We start from the raw sequence: 20,945 nt of genomic DNA on the forward strand, positions 1-20,945 counted from the left end.
ACTCACGCGCACGTGCGCGCATGGAAATAATAAAAAAAAAGAGAGACCTACACATGCTGGGGCGCTGAAAAGCCACAGCTTTGACTACAAGGCGCCCTGGAGATAATTGGTGTCCTTGGAGTTGAATAAGCTCATTCTAAAACACCTCAGGCCCGAACTGTCCTGGTGTGTGGCTGTCTATTGAATAATTGATTCAGAGTGGGAGGGGGCGGTTACTATCAGATCTGAGCATAATGACTTTATATAATTAGCACGCAGTGTTGAAAGAACCATTTGACTGTGAGAGTTTTTTTTTTTTTTTGCGGAGAGGGGGGAGGGAGAGGGAGCCTCAGTCAGTCTGTGCAGAGGAGCTCATTTGAAGGGAACAGCCGCAGCCTGCGCAGATACAGAAATGCTTATGCACTGACATCAGCTCAGATAAAGCACAGCCGCTCTTGATTTGAGGACACGCCGCTTCTGTCTGCAAGGTGATACCCGGGGACGCAGACCTCATCCATCCACGGGCTGCTTTTACGCGCAGAAAGCGACTCTTCCGACCGTTACTTTGGGTTTTACTCGGGGACCGTATGAAGAAGTGGAGCTTTTAGTTTGAGCGCCTCCGGCTTGTAATTCACACACGGAGTCAAGGAACCTCTGTTTATTATCGCTCTGAAGAATTACAAGAGGAGGGGGAGGCTGTTTCTGCTGTTGTTGGACTGTGCTCCTTTCAAACAAGGATGGTACTGGACAAGGAGGAGAGTGAGTACAGAGGCACATTTCAGTTTGCGGTTTGAACTGACACAGATAATGTAAACGCTTTGCAACATAGCCTCCTGCCCGACATTTGACTGACATAGTCAGTGGTATATGAATTGTTCTTAATGAAGTGAGTTAGTCTGTCTGTCCTGCCCATTGTTGCTATAGGAATAGGGATGAAAACACAACTATACTCACTTACTCAACACGAGCAAATCCAGTACAACACCACATGTAATGACATATTAAACAACAAACAACAATAACAGAGTCTAGTGAAATGCGATAAACTGTTGTCAGGTGTACCTAATAAAGTGACCAATGAATTGATAAGATAACATCAAAATTAGTATGTGAAATCTGTCTGTGTCATTAAGAAGGGAAGTGTTTAACTTTCAACCGTGAGTGTGAATAATATTGAAGTTAGGGTTTGAGTTATTGATAATGGATTTGTTTTTTGGAATTTTCATGATCACTGTAATTACAATTAAATAGCTCCTGTACCTTTGATATTTACAAATTCTTATGAATGTATTCATTTATCATGATGGAATGAAGATATGTTCCTTAGCTTAACCTGTTCCTCTGTTGCTCTTTTTGTCATGTCAGGTGTGTCTCTTGTGTCCCTCCAGTCCAGAGAAAAGACAAGGGGCTGTGCAGGCTGCAACGGGAAGATCAGAGACCGCTTCATGCTGCAGGCGCTGGACAGGTACTGGCACGAAGATTGTCTAAAGTGCGCCTGCTGTGACTGCCACCTGGGCCGGATGGGCTCCACCCTCTACACTCGGGCAAACCTCATCCTCTGCCGCCGGGACTACCTGAGGTACTCCTAACCTTTCAAAACAAATCATTACAGAGGTCAAGTTGTGGCTGTATAGATCCACTGAGGATCCAAGTGAAAGAGAATAATCTGATAATGTAGGTGATTCAAGAAGCTGTTGGAGCAGAGTGAGTAAAAGGACAACTGAAACTAATGCTCAAATACAACTCTTCATGCAACAACACGTTCTGTAGATAAGGCAACATAACGACTCTTTAATTAAGAAAAGCTGTAAGAGAGTAGACAGCCAACATGTACAAAAATGCAAACATTATCAACTGCTCACAGATGTTTTTACCCCAAAAGTGGCTTTGTATAGAGGAAGTATAATGTTTCTTAGAAATATGTGCTAAACACTTCAATAATAAATCCAATATGAATCCAAGAGGGTTAACACATCTTTACTGGAGTCTGTTTTAGTCATCATATTGCGACGCTGCACCGTTCATCACACAAATCTTTCTGTCGGACTTAGTTGATATGGAACATATGGTTCCCCACAGTGACCCGTGTATTAACAATTACAGATACTACAATACACTTCAGATTGTGAGGTCATGGTTTGCAGCGTGGAAAGTTATGCTTAATGTTCAGATGGTTATGCTGTGAAGACACTGTTGCTATTGGCAATGGCAACATCATCATCATCATCTACCGCTTTATCCTCAACCAGAGGGTCGCGGGGGGTGCTGTGCCAATCTCAGCTACATCGGGCGATAGGCGGGGTACACCCTGGACAGTTCGCCAGTCCATCGCAGGGCCACACACAGATAGAGACAAACAACCATTCACTCTCACACTCACTCCTATGGTCAATTTGGAGTGTCCAATTTACCTATCCCCACATTGCATGTTTTTGGACTGTGGGAGGAAGCCGGAGTACCCGGAGAGAACCCACGCACACACGGGGAGAACATGCAAACTCCATGCAGAAAGGCCCTTGTTCCAACCGGGGCTCGAACCCGGGTCTTCTCGCTGCAAGGCGAGAGTGCTAACCACTACACCACCGTGTGGCCCGCAATGGCAACATGAATGCTAATATTAACAATATTTTTGGCATCGAAATGCCACAAACCCTAACAATTAAGCACGCTACAATAAGCTACAAACAGCAAACACTGAGTGTTTAAGGGTCTTTAACTCCCAGGGCTCTGCAAGTAAAGGCCCATTCATACGTTTATGAAGACGGATGAAATGGAGCAATACCACCAGAAATCATGGGGGCAGTATAGAGTCAATACTGAAACAACTGCAAGGGAGGCTATATGGCTAAGCAAGTTGTGAAAAGTCGCAGTGAACATACAGAAATATTGAAAATGCTGCTCGCAATCGATCTCTTTCATCGGCAAAACCAACAAGTAATGTTCCCCATTAATGGGACGTCTTGCATTTAGTGGTCTTACATTCCACCGCCAAGAAATCCGCTTGCGTTTCAGTCTATTTCGTACCAATATCCCCTTTTAATGGTCACTAAGTTTCTTGATGCCTGCAACTTGGTTGTCAGCACTGCCCTCTAGAGGAAGTATTGTGTAAATGTCCGAGCTAGGGTAGGCATGGAGTTTTTTTGGAGGTGCGTTAGTAAAATGAAGAAAGATGGATTACTCAAATTGTTGTCCAATCAGGAGCCAGAACGCCACAAAGAGGCACAAATTAATAAATAGTTGGCAGAAATAACATGGAGGAGTGGTTGTTGTATCTCTGCTAAAATAAGCTAAACTAAGCCATAAGCTATGCTAAATTAAGCTAAGCTAACCACCTGCTGCTTTGCTTCTCAAATCGGCTAATCTCAAACACATGTCAAACTTGCTTTTAAAGTACACAATTAGAAGTTAACATGTATGCACCATGCAAACAGGCAGGAAGTTAATCACATTAAAGAGTTGGGGTTAGCCCTTAAACACATTTTTAGAGCAATCAAGATTAAAAATAAACATTTGTAGATTGTCTCAACAGCACATTTAAGGTCATTCAGCCCCTGACCTTGCATGACTGTGATTCAATACCCAATGAATATGTTATAAATATAATTAGTAGCTATTTAAATAGGTTTCTGCCTCAACAGACTTACAAGTGTAAATCTCAATGACACTGTCTGTATCTAAACCAAACTCTGGCTCAAACTGCTCCATTTTCTTGCCTGAAATAACGATGTCTGGTGTCAGGTCAGCAGGAGAACTCCTGATATCTCAGCCACATTGCTGAACTCATGTGTTAGTCTCATGTACAATCCAGCTGGATTTGGTTGGAACTAAGTCTCTCATTAGCTGCACTGCACTTAAGAGACCAAAACCTCTTTTGACAGTTAAATTGGCTAGATTGCCTCCTGTTTTCCTAATCATTTGCGAGGGTGCAGACCAAAAAGCCTTTGAAGAGCGGGATTAGAACCATGTGATTTCTTTTAATTGGACCATTAGTAGAGAATTAGCATTGAGCTTCGCAGCCTCGTTAAGGAGAAGGAAAAACCCACCAGGTGCCTGTTCAGGACTCAGGCTCGTTAGATCAGAACATTCTGCTAATTAGAAGTCGTTTTTGTTCCTGTGTTGTTTGTCACTCATTTGATGACATTTTCAAGTCTGTGGGACACACATGCTTGAGGCTTTTCCTCATTTCTGTCTTTTTTTTCCCATCATGGTTCCACCCAAGCCTCCTTTTCTATTTGGCCTCAAATAGATTATGGAAATCGGCCGTGGTCACTTAGCTTCATGTGTGTCAGGCTCTCGGGGAGCCGTTTGTTCATTCTTTTAGAGGTGAATGAGAGGTGAAGCAATTTGCAGCTGGTCAGCACTGAGTCACTGAGTATTAAAAACAACATGGGGTTCGTTCCCAGGTAGTCTGAGGACAAAGTTCAAATGCTGTCACATAAATTGTTAGTTTCAGAAAAGCACCATAAATTGACTCACAGGTTTGAACCTCAAACAGGGCACAAAAAAGTCACAGGTTTAAAAGTGTTCTTATATCAGTGGATCTCCATATAGTTTGTCAGCAGATGAATAGTGATCGCCCACTTAATGAAAGATTTTACACCTGATGTTCTGCAGTAAGTGAGTGCAGGAGCAAGGTTAAGGATTTATTTTAAACAATAAATAGAAATTAAATGATAGTTAGTATTGTGGGAAAAAATAGCAACAGACCCTGTTGTTACTGCATTGATATATTATGCTGGGGTAATGATATTATGTTGGTATTGTGATGCAGGTAAATGATGATTAACTATTTTTCATGTATTAATAATTTGGTCTCAGGAAATAAGAAAAGAATTGCATTGGTACAATTATATGCCCAATATGCTTCATAGTGTCATATACATAATATACATATACTAACACAGATTGTAAAGAACAATGAACATAAGAATTAAACAAAAGTAAAAACACAAAAATAAACACGTCCATTAATTTAAATGTAACCATGAAACACAGCTGTGACCACAGGCTGCATAAGCAGTAGTGTGATACTCGTGTGAGAAAATATCTTTTCATTAATCAATGAAGTATTTATTTTGATTAACATGTGAAACCAACAGTAAAAGTGAAACTATGGAGACTATAAAAGTATATAATCAGCTATTATTTTAAACTTATCACTGGTTCTAGTTTACATGGTGACACTCAGAAAGTCCTACTCTGAATTACAACTATGAGGCTCATGTGGGGTTTTTTTTGTACTTGACTTCTTGTATTTATGGTCTGCACAATAACTGCATTAGTGTTAGAGCATCATAATCTGCAGGGAATTAAGTTGTGCTTGAGCAGACGCAGGGCTCTGTTGAAGTTCTTTTAAGGCTCCCTTTCATTTCACAGTTTCTGTCCCTGTAGATATCTTGACTGGAACATATGTGTGTCCAGACTACAGGTCTGTTTGTTGCCCTCTGTGCCTCTGCAGGCTCTTTGGGGTGACAGGGAACTGTGCAGCCTGCAGTAAGATGATCCCTGCTTTTGAAATGGTGATGAGAGCCAGAGACAACGTCTACCACTTAGACTGCTTCGCCTGTCAGCTCTGCCGCCAGAGGTAAGATTAGGGCAGCAATTAGCCAGGGTGATCAAATTCACTTGACTTATTATGCAGTGGTCATCATGAGCATATTACCAATGCATTGTAATCAGGACCTAATTAAATTTACAGCAGAGTCTAAAACCCCAAAGGCTTAAAGACTTTGTATATAACTTGGATAGTTAATCAGACAGCAATCATGCAAGATTAATTTTCTGATTATCATAGCGGTGGATGTGTGCTGAAACTATGCCTGAAATGCTCCTCTGGGAACTCATGATTCACTTCAGCCCCAGTAAGAACCGAGACCCAGTTCTATATCTTTGTTCCTCTCTGCAGATTTTGCGTGGGAGACAAGTTTTTCCTCAAGAACAACATGATCCTGTGCCAGCTGGACTATGAAGGAGGCCATCTTAATGGCAGCACTGAGAGGCAGCCTCACTGAGAGGTAATATTCTGATGATGATAAATTACAGCCCCAGACAGCTGCTCTGACAGTTTGAACTAAACCATGCAATGAGGTATCTGGAAGGCAGACAAATGCACTCGCAAGCTCATCCCATATATGACCATATGCATGCTCAAGACTTAAGACCAGAGGCTGTTGAAATCCATGCCAAGACCTTTTGAAAACCTCTGCATTAGGTCACATTTAACATGCATGCATAAATGTATGTTTTTGTGCACTTAAAAAAAAAAAGATTGATGCCTGATAATGTTATCCATATTGTGTGGCTGCCAACTCAAACTAATGTATCAGGTTTTATTGAAAAACTGTAGCATAAATTTTCAAGTGATAAACCTGTTTTTTTTTAGCCTGTTTTAGCTCAGCAGCAGCAGCAGCAGCAGCAGAAATGTGAGCTAATGGCTCACTTTTCCACTACCCAGTTCCAGCACGACTTGACTCAGCATTTTCCATTAGCGATAGTACCTGGTACCTGGTACTGTTTTTAATACCTGCTCTAATGAGGTTCCAAGCAAGCTGAGACGATGCTATGTGTGATGTCAAACTCAAACCAAACAATGCTGAACTGTAGATCAGTTAAAAAGACTTTACAATCCTGAAGACATGCATTCATCTCCAACATTTACCAAGGAAATGTCTAAAATCTCAACATTTAACAGAGGAGTCTGGTGTATTTAGTGACAGCACTGCCGCTATTGTGTTCAGTCAGAAGGAGTGTGTGCTCTGGTCACGCAGGAAGTGTTGAACGACTGTGTAAACAAGTCTTTTTAATGAACTGATTCTAATGATTCAGTACACCGAAAAACAACTGCTTTACTAGTCAATCGTCACTAGTTTGTCACAGCAGTTTCATGCAGCCATGCTATGAAGACTCCGCCCATTTTGAGGAGGTACTATAGTAATGGAAAATGAACCAAACCGTGTAGAGTAGAGCCGTGCTGTGCCATTCCATGCCAGGACTGTATAGTGGAAGTTGATGGAAAACCTAACAGAGGTGAAAAAAGAGTGGATGTTTAGAAGGGACCTCTTATGAATGATAAGGGTCTGTGTTGGCTGGATGTGTTAAAAAAAAAAAAAAAAAAAGAACAACTGCATGTCTTACTTCATATGAAAAATGATGTGTGTCATTTTTTTTAATCCCCCTATTCCGTTATAAAATAAAATACCCATGAGACTGATGATGAGTCAGTCCTATTGAGACTACTTATGAAATCTTAGAAGTCAATCACAATACATCCATCCATCCATTTTCTACTGCTGGGGTGGGCTGCTGTGCCAATCTCAGCTGACATAGGGTGATAGGCGGGTCACACCCTGGACAGATTGCCAGTCCATCACAGAAATCTTTTAATATTTCACCACAGAAAAGCCATGACATGGTGAAGAGTCTGAAACACACCATTACTCAAAATGACAGGGTCAGAGAATGTCTCTGTTTACCATAATAGCTTGAGTGAAATTGTGAAATGGGAAATGATGAACCAGAGTTGAGGCTGAACTTTTAACAACATACAGTATTATTATTATTATTATTATTATTATCATTATTCATGCAGTGTGGTGACATAACGTTCTATTTTCTGGTACATAGAAACTGTCTGGATTTAGAGAGAGAGAGAGAGGCTTCATTACACAGGCAATTAAACTAAACAGTCCAAAAGCAGTTACCCTTTTCTGTTGTCTGACTCAGCTGCATAATGTCATCACTTCAAAAAGAAACCACATATGTTCTCGTTACCTGGTTGTGAGGTGACGTACATAATCCACTGCAGCACAGTGGACGATGTGGATTATTTGAACTGTGTGCAGAGAAAGATGAGCTGTGTCATGTCTACAGCAGACTCATTTCACTGAGGTTAAATGTTTTAGACTCTAACAACGCGGGAAGCTGCCTGCAGGTTTACATGTGTATAAAAGGGCAGGTTTAAAGGGCAGACAAGTGAATCCAATTGGTGCACAGCATTTCCTCTTGAGGGAGGATTTTAAAGGTTGAAAGCAAGTGCAGCAAATACCACAGAATCCACAGGTATGAAGGTTTCAGGGTTTGCTGCGGCTCAGAATAGCGCTAACCTGTCATTAACTGTACAACTACCTTACAAGAAATACAAAGTGCCACATCAGAGCATTTACTTTTGATTGATGTCAGAGTTCATGTTGAAACATAATTTCTTTCTCTTTTTTTTTTTCACAATAAAAGTCCTGATATAGGACGTGAGGTACTGAGATATCCATCAAATGTGTGCATAAAGTACATTGTGTTTGGAGTTTCAATAAGAAATCTACCCAAATAATTCTGTTGATTTAGGAATTCACAGTAATACTTGATTTAAACAAATTGTAAGAGCCATTTTTGTTTGTTTTTTGTTTTCGGAACCACTTAGCAGGAGGACGTGCTCTCCGTTAGGCAAAGGTGATATACCTCAGATTGATGGCTGTTGCTCAATCACGAGGAGAAGCATACAGTTTTTTGACCATGTATAATAGTTTGTTATATTATATTTTGACTGAATAATTGTTTTGGGTTTGATTAAATGGATTTTTTTAAGTTTATGGAATGGAAGGAATAAATACTTTCATTTTAGAACTTCGGAGAATATTTTTTACACTGTTAGCAACTCCTGTGGTCTTTTTTTTGTATAATATTGTAGACAGCAGTTTAATATAAACAAAAGTGAAATACATGTACATGTCGTCTGGGCTGTCTATGACTTTTACAGACACAAGTTCTCATAATCAAATGATGACGAAGGCGATGCCATTTCCCTGAAATACCCTATCTCCAGACTTTTGCTGTTCATTGTGTGAACAGCATTAGAAACTAAATGAGCACAGAGCAAGTATTTGCACCTCATAAATACTATGGTACAATGTATGCAGTGTGTGAAAGCCCAGGGATTTAAGGCTTTTTGAGGCAAATCAAGAGTTTAATTCCTCAAAGAGATTATCAAGGTTTGGAAAAAGAGATTAATTTTTGCACAAATGTCAGTCTTGGGTGATACGGCTGGTGTTATTCTATATATTTTTTTAGTCTTTAAAAATGTGCCTCAATTAAGGTTTTATTTTGTTTATTTATATTCAAAGACAGCACAAGTTAATCAACACTTCTGTGTAACTGTTAGCTGGATGGCATCCAACTGCTTCTCTTTGGAGGGATGTTGCGATACTAATGAACCCCCTATTTTATTTATTTCTATTCTTTAAAAATTATTAGATGACTAGAAATTATTATTAAATATAAAACTAATTCAATATTGTTGCATGCAAATGTCGTACTTTGCGTATTCTGCTGCCCTGGTCGATGACATATATAATGAAATTTGTATTCAGTATATCAGAATGTCTTTTTTTTTTTCAAAAGAGATAACATTATTATCTATTGAAGGTGTTCTTGTAGCAAATCACAAAACAATTTATTCATAGAGTTCTCTGAGGGTGGCAGGGGGATGGAGCCAATTCCATCTGACACTGAGCGACCACAAGTTACCGGTCTATGACAAGGCCTATCCATAATGAACACCAAAATGTATTTGATGACAAATAAAAATTATTCTACTACAATTTGCAGATGTGCAAATCTGATAATAGGTTTTTGTTGAACCTCTGAAACCACTTAGAGTGACCTGGAGCTGATTTATGCAGTTCATATTCTTCTTTCTGTCTCTCTCTCTGCAGATCAGCGCAGAACGACTGCGCCAGCTGGACTGTACAATCTCACAGCAGCTTCCTGTTTCAGACTTCCCCAAGTGTGCAAATGACATTGATGGGACACTTTGCCAGCAGTCCATGTTTGAACTCTCTATGAAAGAGCTGCATGGTAACTATACTGAAAACTGCTGTTTCTGATGGACCAGAGATCAACTGAGATGGAATAATAAAACAATGAGGAGGATTTTCCAGAGCACTTAACGTGGACTGTGGTGGTTCTGCCCCCATTTCTTACATTCAACAAAAATATAGAGTGAACTTGTGTTTGCAGATCATTTGTAGAGTTAGTTTCAGCAAACTTGAAACACTAGACAGATGTTTTAAGCCAGTCAGGCCACACATAGCATCAAACAAGTCATCCATCAGAGTAAAAAAATCCAAGTTCCCAGTCAAATCATTCTGGCAGTCACTGAGATGTCTTGTGTTTTGTGGTGAACTCCACCCATCTGGCACGATGGAAGCCCCAAATCAAACTGAAATACTGTATATTTACATATAGTGTTTGGTTCAGCTGAGGAGAATCAACTGAAAGTTGGAGTGGGACTTCTAACCCAGTGCAGCCTTATTTCCACTTTCATCTCAAGCTGGTTTTTCTTTTTCTTGACTAATTAAAATGAACTTTCATTTCAATTTGTGTGGTCATTATTTACACCGAGATGACCATTTACTATTACATACGATCGCATTTACTAACAACAAAAATAAAAAATATGTCAACTATTAATGCTTGAATTACATGAACACCCTTTTATAATTGTTGTTATATGTATTTCTAATATGATGGGAAACAAATGTGTTTTGGATTAGAATGAGTTATTTTTGCACACACACCCACTAGTGACAGGGAATTTGACCTCTGCATTTAACTTATTACACACCAGTAGTTAACACACAAGCAGGAACAGTAGGCAACACTTATCTGTGTCTGGGGGAGTGCTTTGCTCTGAGGCACCATCAACCTTTCCTGGGATAGAACTGCAAACCTTCCGGTTACAAGTCCAATTCCTCTTGGCCATGTGTTGCCCTGATTCTGGTTCAGTGTTACAAAATTACATTTGTTATAACCACAGGTGGAAAGACTACTGAAATATTCTACTCAAGTAAAAGTAAGACTATTTTGATACAATTTAAATAAAACAAAACAAAAAATACACTCAAGTTAAAGTAAAAAAGTAGCTTGTTTAAAATGTACTCAAATTAAAAGTTACTAAGTTACTTGTTTACTCAGTAACAGATGTGTTTCAAAACGTTGCTAAGTACAGTACTTCCAAAAAAAACATACTTAAGTAAAAGTAAAATTACAAATTTTAATAAAAATTACAGTACAAGTACAGAAAAAAACAACTCAGTTACAGTAATGCGAGTAAATGTAATTCATTACTTCCCACCTCTGGTTATTGCTGTCTATTGTTGGGTGTACTGTGTAAAATAATTAGATTAATTATGAACACCTGTGAATTTCTGACTGTGACTGTTGTCAAAACAAAAACAGTCGTTTGTCGCCACCCAGCGGTGAAACACGATAATCACACAACCCCCATTCTACTTCCGTCCTCTCAGTCAACACAAGGGAGGAGGACGACATCATTGACCGGCCTGCGTCTCCACTTGCACCTGCAAAAAAACAAACAAACCCCGGGGCGCGTTGTCTTCGCAGACACGTGACCGTTTACCTGTTCGTGATGGGGATGTCCACATTCCAGAAGGTGACCCTCGCGACGTGTCTCGTGCTGTGCGTGGCGTTGCTGCTTCCCAAACTGCTGCTGTCTCGGGGGAGGAAGGATGCCGCTGAACGGCCGGAGGGTGCGTCACCTTAGCGCTTTCTGTCGGACGTTTCTGTGAAGAAAGGGACGATGGCCTTTAATTTACTGGCTCTTTTTTTAAATGGCGATAACGATGCTTATTATTTTCGAGTAGAATAGGTGGTGTCTAGTTCTCCTGCAGTTACTCTCTCCTCCCTGACAGGGGCGCCAAAACAGCACTGTCATCCAGCCACTTTATTGGGTATACGTGACACCTGATAAAATGTCTTCTGCCGTTGTAGTCCCACTGCCTCAAGGTTGGACGTCACGTTTTCACAGATGGTTACCTGCATGAGTTACTGCAGTTGTCTTTCTGTCATCTCAAACCAGTCTGGTCATTCTTCTCTGACCACTGTCATCAGCAGGTCACAGGATATTTTCCTCTCTTTTTTTTTCCTTGTACCATTCTCTGTAAACCCCTTGAGATGGTTGTGCATGAAAATCCGTGTGGATTAGCAGTTTCTGAATCAGCCAGATCAGCCCATCTGGCACCAACAAAGCATGTTCAAAGCAACTGCATGATGCTATAATTTCAGTATGACACAAAATCTCTGAGGAATGTTTCCAGCACCAAGGCAAAAGAGGTCAAACCTGGTGCTAGCAAGGTGTACCTTATAATGTGGGCAGTAAGTGTCAAGTTATAACCTGTGCTATTTATAATTTTATATATGCATCAGTTTGATACACCAGTAATGAACTCCACACCCCCCAAACAATAATGTGTACCTGTAGTTAGTGGACATTTAGTGAATTTTCATTGTCTGTTATTTACACTCACTTTTTATTAGGTAGTGCTGAGTTGGGCCTTCTTTTTGCCTTAGCACCGCCTTAAATCTTAGGCAGTTATAGATTCAACAAGGTGAATCATTAGAGCAGGGGTGTCAAACATACGGCCCGCGGGTCAGAACTGGCCCACCAGAGGGTGTTTTGTGCCTTTGTAGATTCACTGTGATCTGTAAGTTGCATAATATTGTTGAATTTGCACTTATTTTTCAGAAATTTCAGGTATGTTTTTGTTAAAACATACTTCATAAAATGTAAAACAAAGGGAAACATTGAAGGTTCTTGTTGTTTTTAGGTTATTATGCTGTTATTTTACTGGTCCGGCCCACCCCAGACAAACTGCACTGTATGTGGCCCCTGAACAAAAATGAGTTTGACCGCTCTGCCTTGAAGATTTTGTCAAACTGAAATGCATCACCTGGTTGCTGCAGGTTGTTTTTATTATTATTTTTGCTTACATGTGTTGGGAGAGAGCCAGCAAAGCCACATAATCACCTTTCTTCTCCACCAGGATGTCTTGACCATGTCTACATGCCTGTGTGTGCTCAAAAGTGGTCAATAAGAGTATGTTGTTTGATATTCACGTGTCCAGTGGTCCTTTCTGTCCAGGTTCAGGTCGTTTCCCTCCGATGATGCACCGACAGTCGGCCTCTGAGGTCCGAGGCCAGAGGGCCGGGAGTGCTGGCTACTCCAGAGCCAACAACCCAGATACTGTAGCCAAGGCAAAGGGAGCGGGACTAGGGGTAGGAACTGGAGGTAAATCCAACCTGGCAGGACAGATCATCCCTGTGTACGGCTTCGGGATCTTACTCTACATCCTGTACATACTGTTCAAGGTGAAATATTACACACACAATACACAGAGTGCCTCATTTGTTGTGTTAGAGAAAACAGTGAAAAAGAAGAGCTCAAAGAAACATCTCCAAATGTTGCTTTTGCCCCACAAATAGTACAAATTTAAATGGTGGTCAGGTTATAATCTAAACAGCACATTCACATCTTATCTCCCTGTTAGATCACATCTAAGGGGAACAACAAGCCAACAGAGGGCAGGTTTTCTTCAGTGCGGTCAGAGAATAAGAAGAGGAAGATCAGTGAGTAGCGTCAACACGTTTTGTTTGTTAGGTTACACTTTTAACTGCACTCACACTGTGACCAAATAATTGGCCTGCTCATTGTTTGTCTCTGCTGTACCTTGTTTGAAGATCCTGTTTCTTTTCTTCTTCTCCCTCCAGCCGACTTCGAACTTACTCAGCTGCAGGAGAAACTGAGAGAGACAGAGTTGGTGATGGAGAATATTGTTTCCAATGCTCACCACAGTCCTGACAGGTGTGTGTCTGTTACTGATGAATCACGTCATCAGCCTCTTCCTTAATGGAACGACATACTTGATTGAGTTTATTTGTTTGCTAGTTCAATTCCATGCATGCAGTAATCTCCTCCATAAAGTGTGAATCCATTTCCTTTTTATATTTAGAACTATTTTAAATGCTAAAAGTGTAACACTTGTCTTTTATTACAATCTAAAAATATAAATTATTTCCAACATTTTTACTGGCATAGAACAAAGTGAACAATAGAAGTAATAGGTTGCTAATTGTGTCGTTTCAAACGTTAATAGACAGTTACAGACGTAACAAACAAACAGAACAGTTGCACGTGGTTCTGCTGCACAGATCAGGTGTGTCTGTGTTGCAGGGTGAAGGGAGTGATGGCAGATCAGGAGCAAAGTCTCCTGCAGCAGCTGACCGAGATAACCCGGGTGATGCAGGAGGGCCAGCTGATGGAGGGCATGACTACAGGAGTCAAAGCCCAGGACGCCTGGGAAGGTATGTCAACAGTGCACACTATCAGCAAATAATTAATAATGGAGCATGAAAAAACTGAAATACCACAGTGATTTAACCTTCTACTCAAAGAAAGAATGTTTTCAGACTCTTCTTTACATAGGTTTCCCAGCTCTTTCTAAATGTCATATGTTTGTTTTTAATTTATTACTGTGTGACCTCAACTCCTGGTTAAATTAAGGTTAAATAAAGAAATAAAATACCTACAGAGGCTGTTATCTTCCTCCGTTGTACTCGCAGATTATCCTGAGCAGCCTCATCAGTACTGGGAACATTCCAGCTGCTGTTGTCAGCACAGTCCACAGACGCAGACAGAGGCGGAGGTTTCCGAAGCTGCCGAAGCAAAAAGTGATCTGCTGGAAAAGATTCCTGCCGAGGACGTTACAGGCGGAAGTGACACTAAGGAAGCAGAGGATCTGAGCACAGACGCTGTGAGACAATCTGATTTTACACCAGGAAGTGATGAAGATGTGGGGTTACAGAGTGAGTTAGGTATAAAGGAGAGGGTGGACCTGCATGAACACAAGGAAAGCAGTGGTGAAATAGATCTGGGCATCCCAGAGGAGGAGCTGGTCGGTGTCCTAAAGGAGCTGGAGCTCACACTGAATGTGACGTCCATGATAGAGCAGGAGAAGATGGAGGACCTCACCAGACCCGTAGAGATGGAAACTGCTCACAGCCAGGTCAGACAGAGGAGCAAGAGAAGGAGAGCAAAGAAAGCCACACACTGACTCTACTATTCTAACGACTATCTGTTCTTATAATTGGTGACAGCATGAAAATGAGTTGCCAGCTGTAAGAAAAACATGCCCACACTTTATATCACTTATATCAGCCTTATTGACTAAAACGCGATGGGGTGGTTTATGGACCTGAAACTTCCATATATTCTCAGTGTTTCCTTGGATAAAATAATGGCTTAATATTTAAATATCGAATATGACAATACTGGACTGCACAAGATAGAAACGTATTATTTCTCTTTTCGTTTAAACCCAACATATAGAGTACATAGAGTAGTTGCATCAAAGGTATTTATATAAAGAAATGAAAGCAGTTGAGGACAGCTGCATATGTTATTTTGATAACAGTAATCCAGTCTACAGTGAACGTTTTGCTGAATTCTTTCATAATAATTGCAGTTAACATAAGAAAACAGGACAGTGCATGTGGAACATTTAAGTGTTCCTTATCTTCTAGATACTGACATTATTACCAGAATAAAGTTTTCTTTTTGAAATGTTAATCCTTTACTGCTTTAAATTAAGTTTTTACACTTTTATATACCTATTCACTGTTCAGAAGAGCACCTGTGCAGCTGCTGTGCATCAGTGATTAAACTATTGTGAATAAGATTTTCAGAGTTGTTTGTTACTTCACTTTCCTCAAGAGAAAATTGTATCTATTTCACTCCAAACAGCCTCACAAGCCCCAACTTAGGATGCAAATAATGTATTGGTTTATTTAGAATGGACAATGCACATGAATAAATATTTCTGTACATGTGCCAGAGGTAACTAAAATGATACTTTTCACCTGTAGTCAACAGCCTGATGTTGCAACAAGAATATTTTGACTGTTGTTTCAATCAATAAATTGATTGTTTAGTCTCTTGTTTAGTCCACGAACGAGGTATTCACTTTATACTCATATGACCAAAAAGTAATCTTTGCTTCATATATAAAACATTGTTAGATTATCATAAAGACGTTAATGATTACTTTGATAGATTACTGATCAGTTTATCAAATAATTATTGCAGCACTATTCTTGACCCCCCCCCACTGATTGTTTACTGTTTCCTTGATGTTCAATGTTAAAATCGGGAAAATGTGCATTAGGGAGGCAACTAATGAAAGGGATGTGCAGAAGCTGAATTCAAAAAAAGGTTTATTACTTTGATAATGGTACACATTACTCATACAAAAGCAACATCACTGTTGATGTCAGCAGAGAATATTTTGGATTAACAGTTTAGCAAGTGGCACATCTCAACAACAACAATGACGCCCCTCCTCCTCCTCTAACAATTACTCTGGTGTGTTGCATTAAGTGTCATGTTGGTTTGAGGTCTACAGGAGGTAGATCACCGGTCAGCTCGCTACCTCAGTGCTCCATTGGCTCATCGGGTACCTCTGCAGCAGGTTCATCTGCGGGCTGGGCAACCTGAGACAAAAAACACAAATCCCTTAGCACACACACACTTCACTGATATCCATATTTTTTTTAAAACATAACAACAATTTGTGTAGCATATAGTTCAGTACAAAAGTCTGAACCCACCATCTGATTTACTGTTTTAGCAGTGCTATGATGAACATACAGTTTCATTATTTCTCAATCATTTTATCAGAACACATCCAGATAAAAATGGGAAACATGCAGTTTTATAATTATTCTACGGGTTAAAGTAGCATGTATTTAGTGTGACCCATCCTTACACGTGAGCAATAGCATGACCCTAGCTCTCTTAAGCCTAATTAATGTTACTGGTAAAACCTGCATCTGACCCCTTTTTATTATGACAAATATCTGCTGTGAAAAGGACAGTTTGCCAATATATTACACCAACTTTCGCTCCCATCATTTCGATGATCACAGATGTTATCAAATATTTTAATTAATATTTTAAGTTTAAATATCTGCCTTGAAGCCTACACATGTATGTATATACTCTATAGCATCAGCTAACGGTGCATTTTGTAAAACAGCCTGAAGAACAAATACACCCTCCTTCTACAGTAATCCCATTTCTCTCAACATGATTATTTTAAGAAACCAAGCAGGAGTTCAAAGTAGACTTGATAAATATATTGCAGTACCTTTCTCTGTGGCCTCTCCTCAAGTCCCTCCAGGAACGAGGCAACATTATCGTCATCATAAATGATGAACTCCATGTCCTTCCCCACAATGCCAATGGAAACATTCTGAAAAACACAGGGTTAAAATTACTGCTAAAAAAACAGTAGAAGACTGTTTTAAAAGATGACAATATGTTTAGTATCAAAGAAGGCAGTCTTTAAAAGGCATTTTATCAATTCAGTATCCTTTTACCTAGTTGGACTATTTTTGAATTCCTTAATATAAAAAAAATTAAAAAAAATAGAAAGATCTTCCTATTAGTATCATTCAACAAAATTATGTCACTTGCAATTTAGCTAAACAGCTGATAATGTGTGTAATATATTCCAATTGGAAAAAAGGAAAAAGAAATTAAAAAATCAAAGCAGCTGTACCTTGGTAGTGAGGTCCTGCTCAGCTGGGAGAGTTTCTCTGAGAGCACGGAGGCCATGCTCGACAAGCTCATTCAGATTACCTGAAAACAAGACAAAAACCAGGGACAAATTTAAAGAGTGATCCAATGATCGCTGGTTAATAATCAACACATTTACAAAGGCCTGATGCAATTAACTGTCCATGGCTGAATAATGTGTGTGTGCAACAACAGCGTTTAGTCACATTTTGCAACTGTGCAGCTTTTATCATAAACAGGTAAAATGCAAGCGATAGAAGCTTGAAAATGAAATCCAATCTCACAGTCGGAAAATTTATCCATGCATCTCTCTAGGTAGGTACGTGCAGACTGAGAGCGCGCTCCGATCGACATGGCTTTGCAGTCAAAGTAGTTTGCCGATGGGCAGGTCTGGAAGATGTGAGGTCCCATATCCTGGGTGACACACAACAAATTATGAAGAGCTTATATGTTAATGTTGGTCAATTTTCACATTAAATTTGTACGACCTTTTAAACATATGCAAGAAGAACTTATATACTAAGATAGAGAGATAATACTAAAACAGTCTTGAGTGGGCAAACTTACATCAAATCCAGCAACAAGGAGTCCCACACCATAGGGCCTCCTTCCATACCTCTGTGTTGGAATTTGAGTTTCTGTGATATTGGTCAAGGATCACTGATGCCATTAATATGTTGAAACAGTTTGTTCAGTTTCCATCATTCACACACTGACGCACCCAAATACAACCACTCATGTCCACACAGAGGGGAGATAGTGCCAAGTATTTTTCTGACACTGGGAAGATGATCTCTTACATTTCCGATACTTTTAAATGGTTTCACCTTTACAAATGTTTCTTCAGGAAATGTCTTTTTTTTTTTTTTTTAAGTTGAGAGGATACTGCTGCCAACAAGAGTGACAAGACGTGATGTGGGGAGAGGTCTGTCAAAGACAAATCTGGAGTCCAGGCACTCTTGACGCATGAAGTTACTGTGGGAGAGACCATGTTGGCATTATGTATAACTTAATACATTAACATATATCTTTGTCAAAAAGCTCCATCTAGACCATAAAAAATGTTGGTTTACCAGAGGAGTCTGGCATCAGCAGTCAGTCCAGCAATGGAGATACCAATGTGGTTGTCAACATGGAGGATCTTTTTCTGGTGAGCAGCCAGTTCAGACTGGGCTCTCTGCAGACACAAAAAAACATGTGCTTGTCATTTTATTAACCAGTGCACTGTTTTCCTGGGTCTTCACTGTGCTATAATCAAAAAATGTACACAGATATCATACATTCTGTCCATTGCTTGATGATGCCAGCCAGGGTGGCACATGGATTCACTATTAATAATGAAAGTTAAGACTACAATCGCACTTGACAAGACTTCTAATCCAGGTCATGAGAACAAAACTGAACTTTACAACCTCCAAGAAAGGGAGTTATTATTTCATGAGTGTCAATTGTCAATTGAGCATATACTCTTATACGCATATACTATTTTTAGCTAACTAGAATATTTACAAAAGATAAACACAAATAGAGATGTCTTGTTAAATCACGTTTTAGTGACAGTGCTGTCAAAGCATTCCCAACTACTAATCGCCAATGCAACTTTAGAACAGGCACAGACAAAACACTGAATGGTTTTTACCTTTAGTGCAACCAGGACTGCATGGGTTTTGGATTTGAGTCCAACGGTTGCAGAGCCTTGCTTCACCGCCTCCATGGCATACTCGATCTGATGAATACGGCCCTGTGCACAAATAAACACAAACACTGTTATTAATACAACGTGCTGAGACAATAACACAAGGATTCTTTTTTACTCAACTACTAAATTTCTGAACAACTATTTTGATAGATGACAGTCAGATTAAGCATTTATGTTACAGATGATTATCTATAATAGACAGTTAAAGGCGAACTTACCTGTGGGCTCCATACTGTCACGTCGTTGTCGTACTGATTGCGAAACTACAAATAAACAACAAAATTGTAGATTTTTAAAACGACATGAAAACAAACACCATAGTTTACGGAATGAAATGCACAGCACACGAGAACAGGTCTGACATAATTATCCTGCATTGTCAGTGGCCTTCTCACAGTAGTTCTAGACTGGAACTACAGAAGGCTCCGCACCTGTTTGAGGCTCGGACTTTTCTAGACACTGGTTTTAATTTACAACCATGACTAAATAATTGATAACCACTACCAAGAGTACAGCCACTCACAAAAGAGAGCCTAAAACTGGTTGGAATTACGCACAACCTCTTTCATTACTAGCTCTCATTAGCTGGATAGCATAATTAAAGTTTGACTTTATTTATGCTTTTTGTCATTTAAGCAGACCGTTGTGAGCTGCAATACCATTAAAATGTTCCCCGAGACTACACAATCAGTCTAAACTAATATATATTTAGTCTGAGACAAAACGAAAGTAAAAAGAATCACCTCCATTACTGGATGGAGAGAAGCTAACTGAAACTCGGCTGATTTCTGCTAGCTCTTAGCCTGCTAACAAATTAGCAACAAGACTGCGAGGCTCTACAATTTAGTGCCAAATTAACGACCGTGAGTGATTATGAACATGATTTAAAATGTATCTTTCACAAAAGTTCCGCTGTGAACCGCGTCTTTGCAGTGAGAACAGTTATTTCCGTTAGCAGCACAACTGCTAATGTTAGCATTTCTTACATGTTTTGCTTACTCACAGCGCAGTAGTTAGCTAGCTGTCCCTTCCTTTGTGACCATAAAGGACCCCCCGTCTTTTAAAATTATCGATATGAGCTTGCCGTGAGTTTAATTTGCTGTGCGGAAATATTTAATGATGTCAAATTAGGCGAAAGATAGTAAATTTCATTCAATCTTACCATCTTTGCTTATAAATGTGTCGCCTCCTTCTGCCCGGCGCTGCAATCCTAGTTTGATTTATTTTCCTGAATCCAGCTCCAGGGAAAATAGTTGAGCCTCGATTCGAAATGAGCGATCGATTGAGTAAAGTTAAGCCCGTGATTCTCAGGCTGACGTTTTATGTAATCGTGAGATTTTAATAATCTATCTTCTACATTTTAAAAGCTACATGTGGTATTTATTACTATTATTTTTAAATGTGTTTTTGTCTTATTTTGCTGAATGTCATACGTTTTCCTTTCCCCTCTGCTGCACAGGCGCAGTGTTTTCACACGAACACTAGGCGGCAGCAGTAAACCAGAAGAAGACCATGTTTTGGACGTTGACAAAGACCACAAATTACTTATTGCTGGTCATTTTTTCCTCATCACATACAAAGTTCGAGGAGAAAGAACAAACTGTTCTGTGGACAACTGTGGTGGTGTGTACTGTGTTTGTTAGGTGTCTGCCACTGCCGGTTATGCACAAGTCTGTCTGCTATTAAAGAATAAAAACCCTGTCATGGCAGATTTGCAGTGAAATTAAATATCATATTCACCTGTATTTAATTTTTAATTAAAATTCAGGTTGCTAGTTCAGATTACACAATAAAGGCAGGCAACAAGGTCAATCAAATCAATTTAAATTGTTATAGTTGATATGG

General features: G+C 39.7%; 3 protein-coding genes across 3 annotated transcripts; 2 read left to right on the plus strand and 1 right to left on the minus strand.

Moving 5' to 3' along the window:
- Positions 1 to 309: 309 nt before the first annotated feature.
- Positions 310 to 10,346, plus strand: LOC131470032 (rhombotin-1-like). Its single transcript, XM_058645521.1, has 5 exons — positions 310 to 738; positions 1,345 to 1,558; positions 5,438 to 5,563; positions 5,885 to 5,993; positions 9,684 to 10,346. The coding sequence occupies exons 1-4, from the start codon at positions 717 to 719 to the stop codon at positions 5,988 to 5,990; spliced, it is 468 nt and encodes a 155-aa protein (XP_058501504.1). The 5' UTR covers positions 310 to 716; the 3' UTR covers positions 5,991 to 5,993; positions 9,684 to 10,346.
- Positions 10,347 to 11,267: 921 nt separating this feature from the next.
- ric3b (RIC3 acetylcholine receptor chaperone b) lies at positions 11,268 to 15,503 on the plus strand. Its single transcript, XM_058645519.1, has 6 exons — positions 11,268 to 11,519; positions 12,911 to 13,137; positions 13,317 to 13,395; positions 13,537 to 13,630; positions 14,000 to 14,130; positions 14,389 to 15,503. Exons 1-6 carry the CDS (start codon positions 11,399 to 11,401, stop codon positions 14,877 to 14,879), a joined length of 1,143 nt encoding a protein of 380 aa, XP_058501502.1. The 5' UTR covers positions 11,268 to 11,398; the 3' UTR covers positions 14,880 to 15,503.
- A 518-nt stretch (positions 15,504 to 16,021) lies between these two features.
- On the minus strand, positions 16,022 to 20,368 carry psma1 (proteasome 20S subunit alpha 1). The gene is made up of 10 exons (XM_058645520.1): positions 20,263 to 20,368; positions 19,319 to 19,363; positions 19,041 to 19,142; positions 18,475 to 18,578; positions 18,288 to 18,376; positions 17,969 to 18,039; positions 17,686 to 17,815; positions 17,385 to 17,464; positions 16,971 to 17,075; positions 16,022 to 16,314 (listed from the first exon to the last, which is right to left on the minus strand). The coding sequence occupies exons 1-10, from the start codon at positions 20,263 to 20,265 to the stop codon at positions 16,255 to 16,257; spliced, it is 789 nt and encodes a 262-aa protein (XP_058501503.1). The 5' UTR covers positions 20,266 to 20,368; the 3' UTR covers positions 16,022 to 16,254.
- Between the last annotated feature and the right edge of the window lie 577 nt (positions 20,369 to 20,945).

Source organism: Solea solea, chromosome 12, assembly GCF_958295425.1.
Source record: "Solea solea chromosome 12, fSolSol10.1, whole genome shotgun sequence".
NCBI classification, from domain to species: Eukaryota; Metazoa; Chordata; class Actinopteri; order Pleuronectiformes; family Soleidae; genus Solea; species Solea solea.

Coding starts and splice junctions, on each gene's coding strand:
- psma1 (XM_058645520.1), bottom strand. Junction 19,143..19,318: donor TGACAGTATGGAGCCCACAG/GTAAGTTCGCCT, acceptor ATTTGTGCACAG/GGCCGTATTCATCAGATCGA. Junction 17,816..17,968: donor TCCTTGTTGCTGGATTTGAT/GTAAGTTTGCCC, acceptor TGTGTCACCCAG/GATATGGGACCTCACATCTT.
- LOC131470032 (XM_058645521.1), top strand. CDS start 717: ATGGTACTGGACAAGGAGGAGA. Junction 1,559..5,437: donor TGCCGCCGGGACTACCTGAG/GTACTCCTAACC, acceptor GTGCCTCTGCAG/GCTCTTTGGGGTGACAGGGA. Junction 5,564..5,884: donor TGTCAGCTCTGCCGCCAGAG/GTAAGATTAGGG, acceptor TCCTCTCTGCAG/ATTTTGCGTGGGAGACAAGT.
- ric3b (XM_058645519.1), top strand. CDS start 11,399: ATGGGGATGTCCACATTCCAGAAGGTGACCCTCGCGACGTGTCTCGTG. Junction 11,520..12,910: donor TGCCGCTGAACGGCCGGAGG/GTGCGTCACCTT, acceptor CTTTCTGTCCAG/GTTCAGGTCGTTTCCCTCCG. Junction 13,631..13,999: donor GCTCACCACAGTCCTGACAG/GTGTGTGTCTGT, acceptor TCTGTGTTGCAG/GGTGAAGGGAGTGATGGCAG.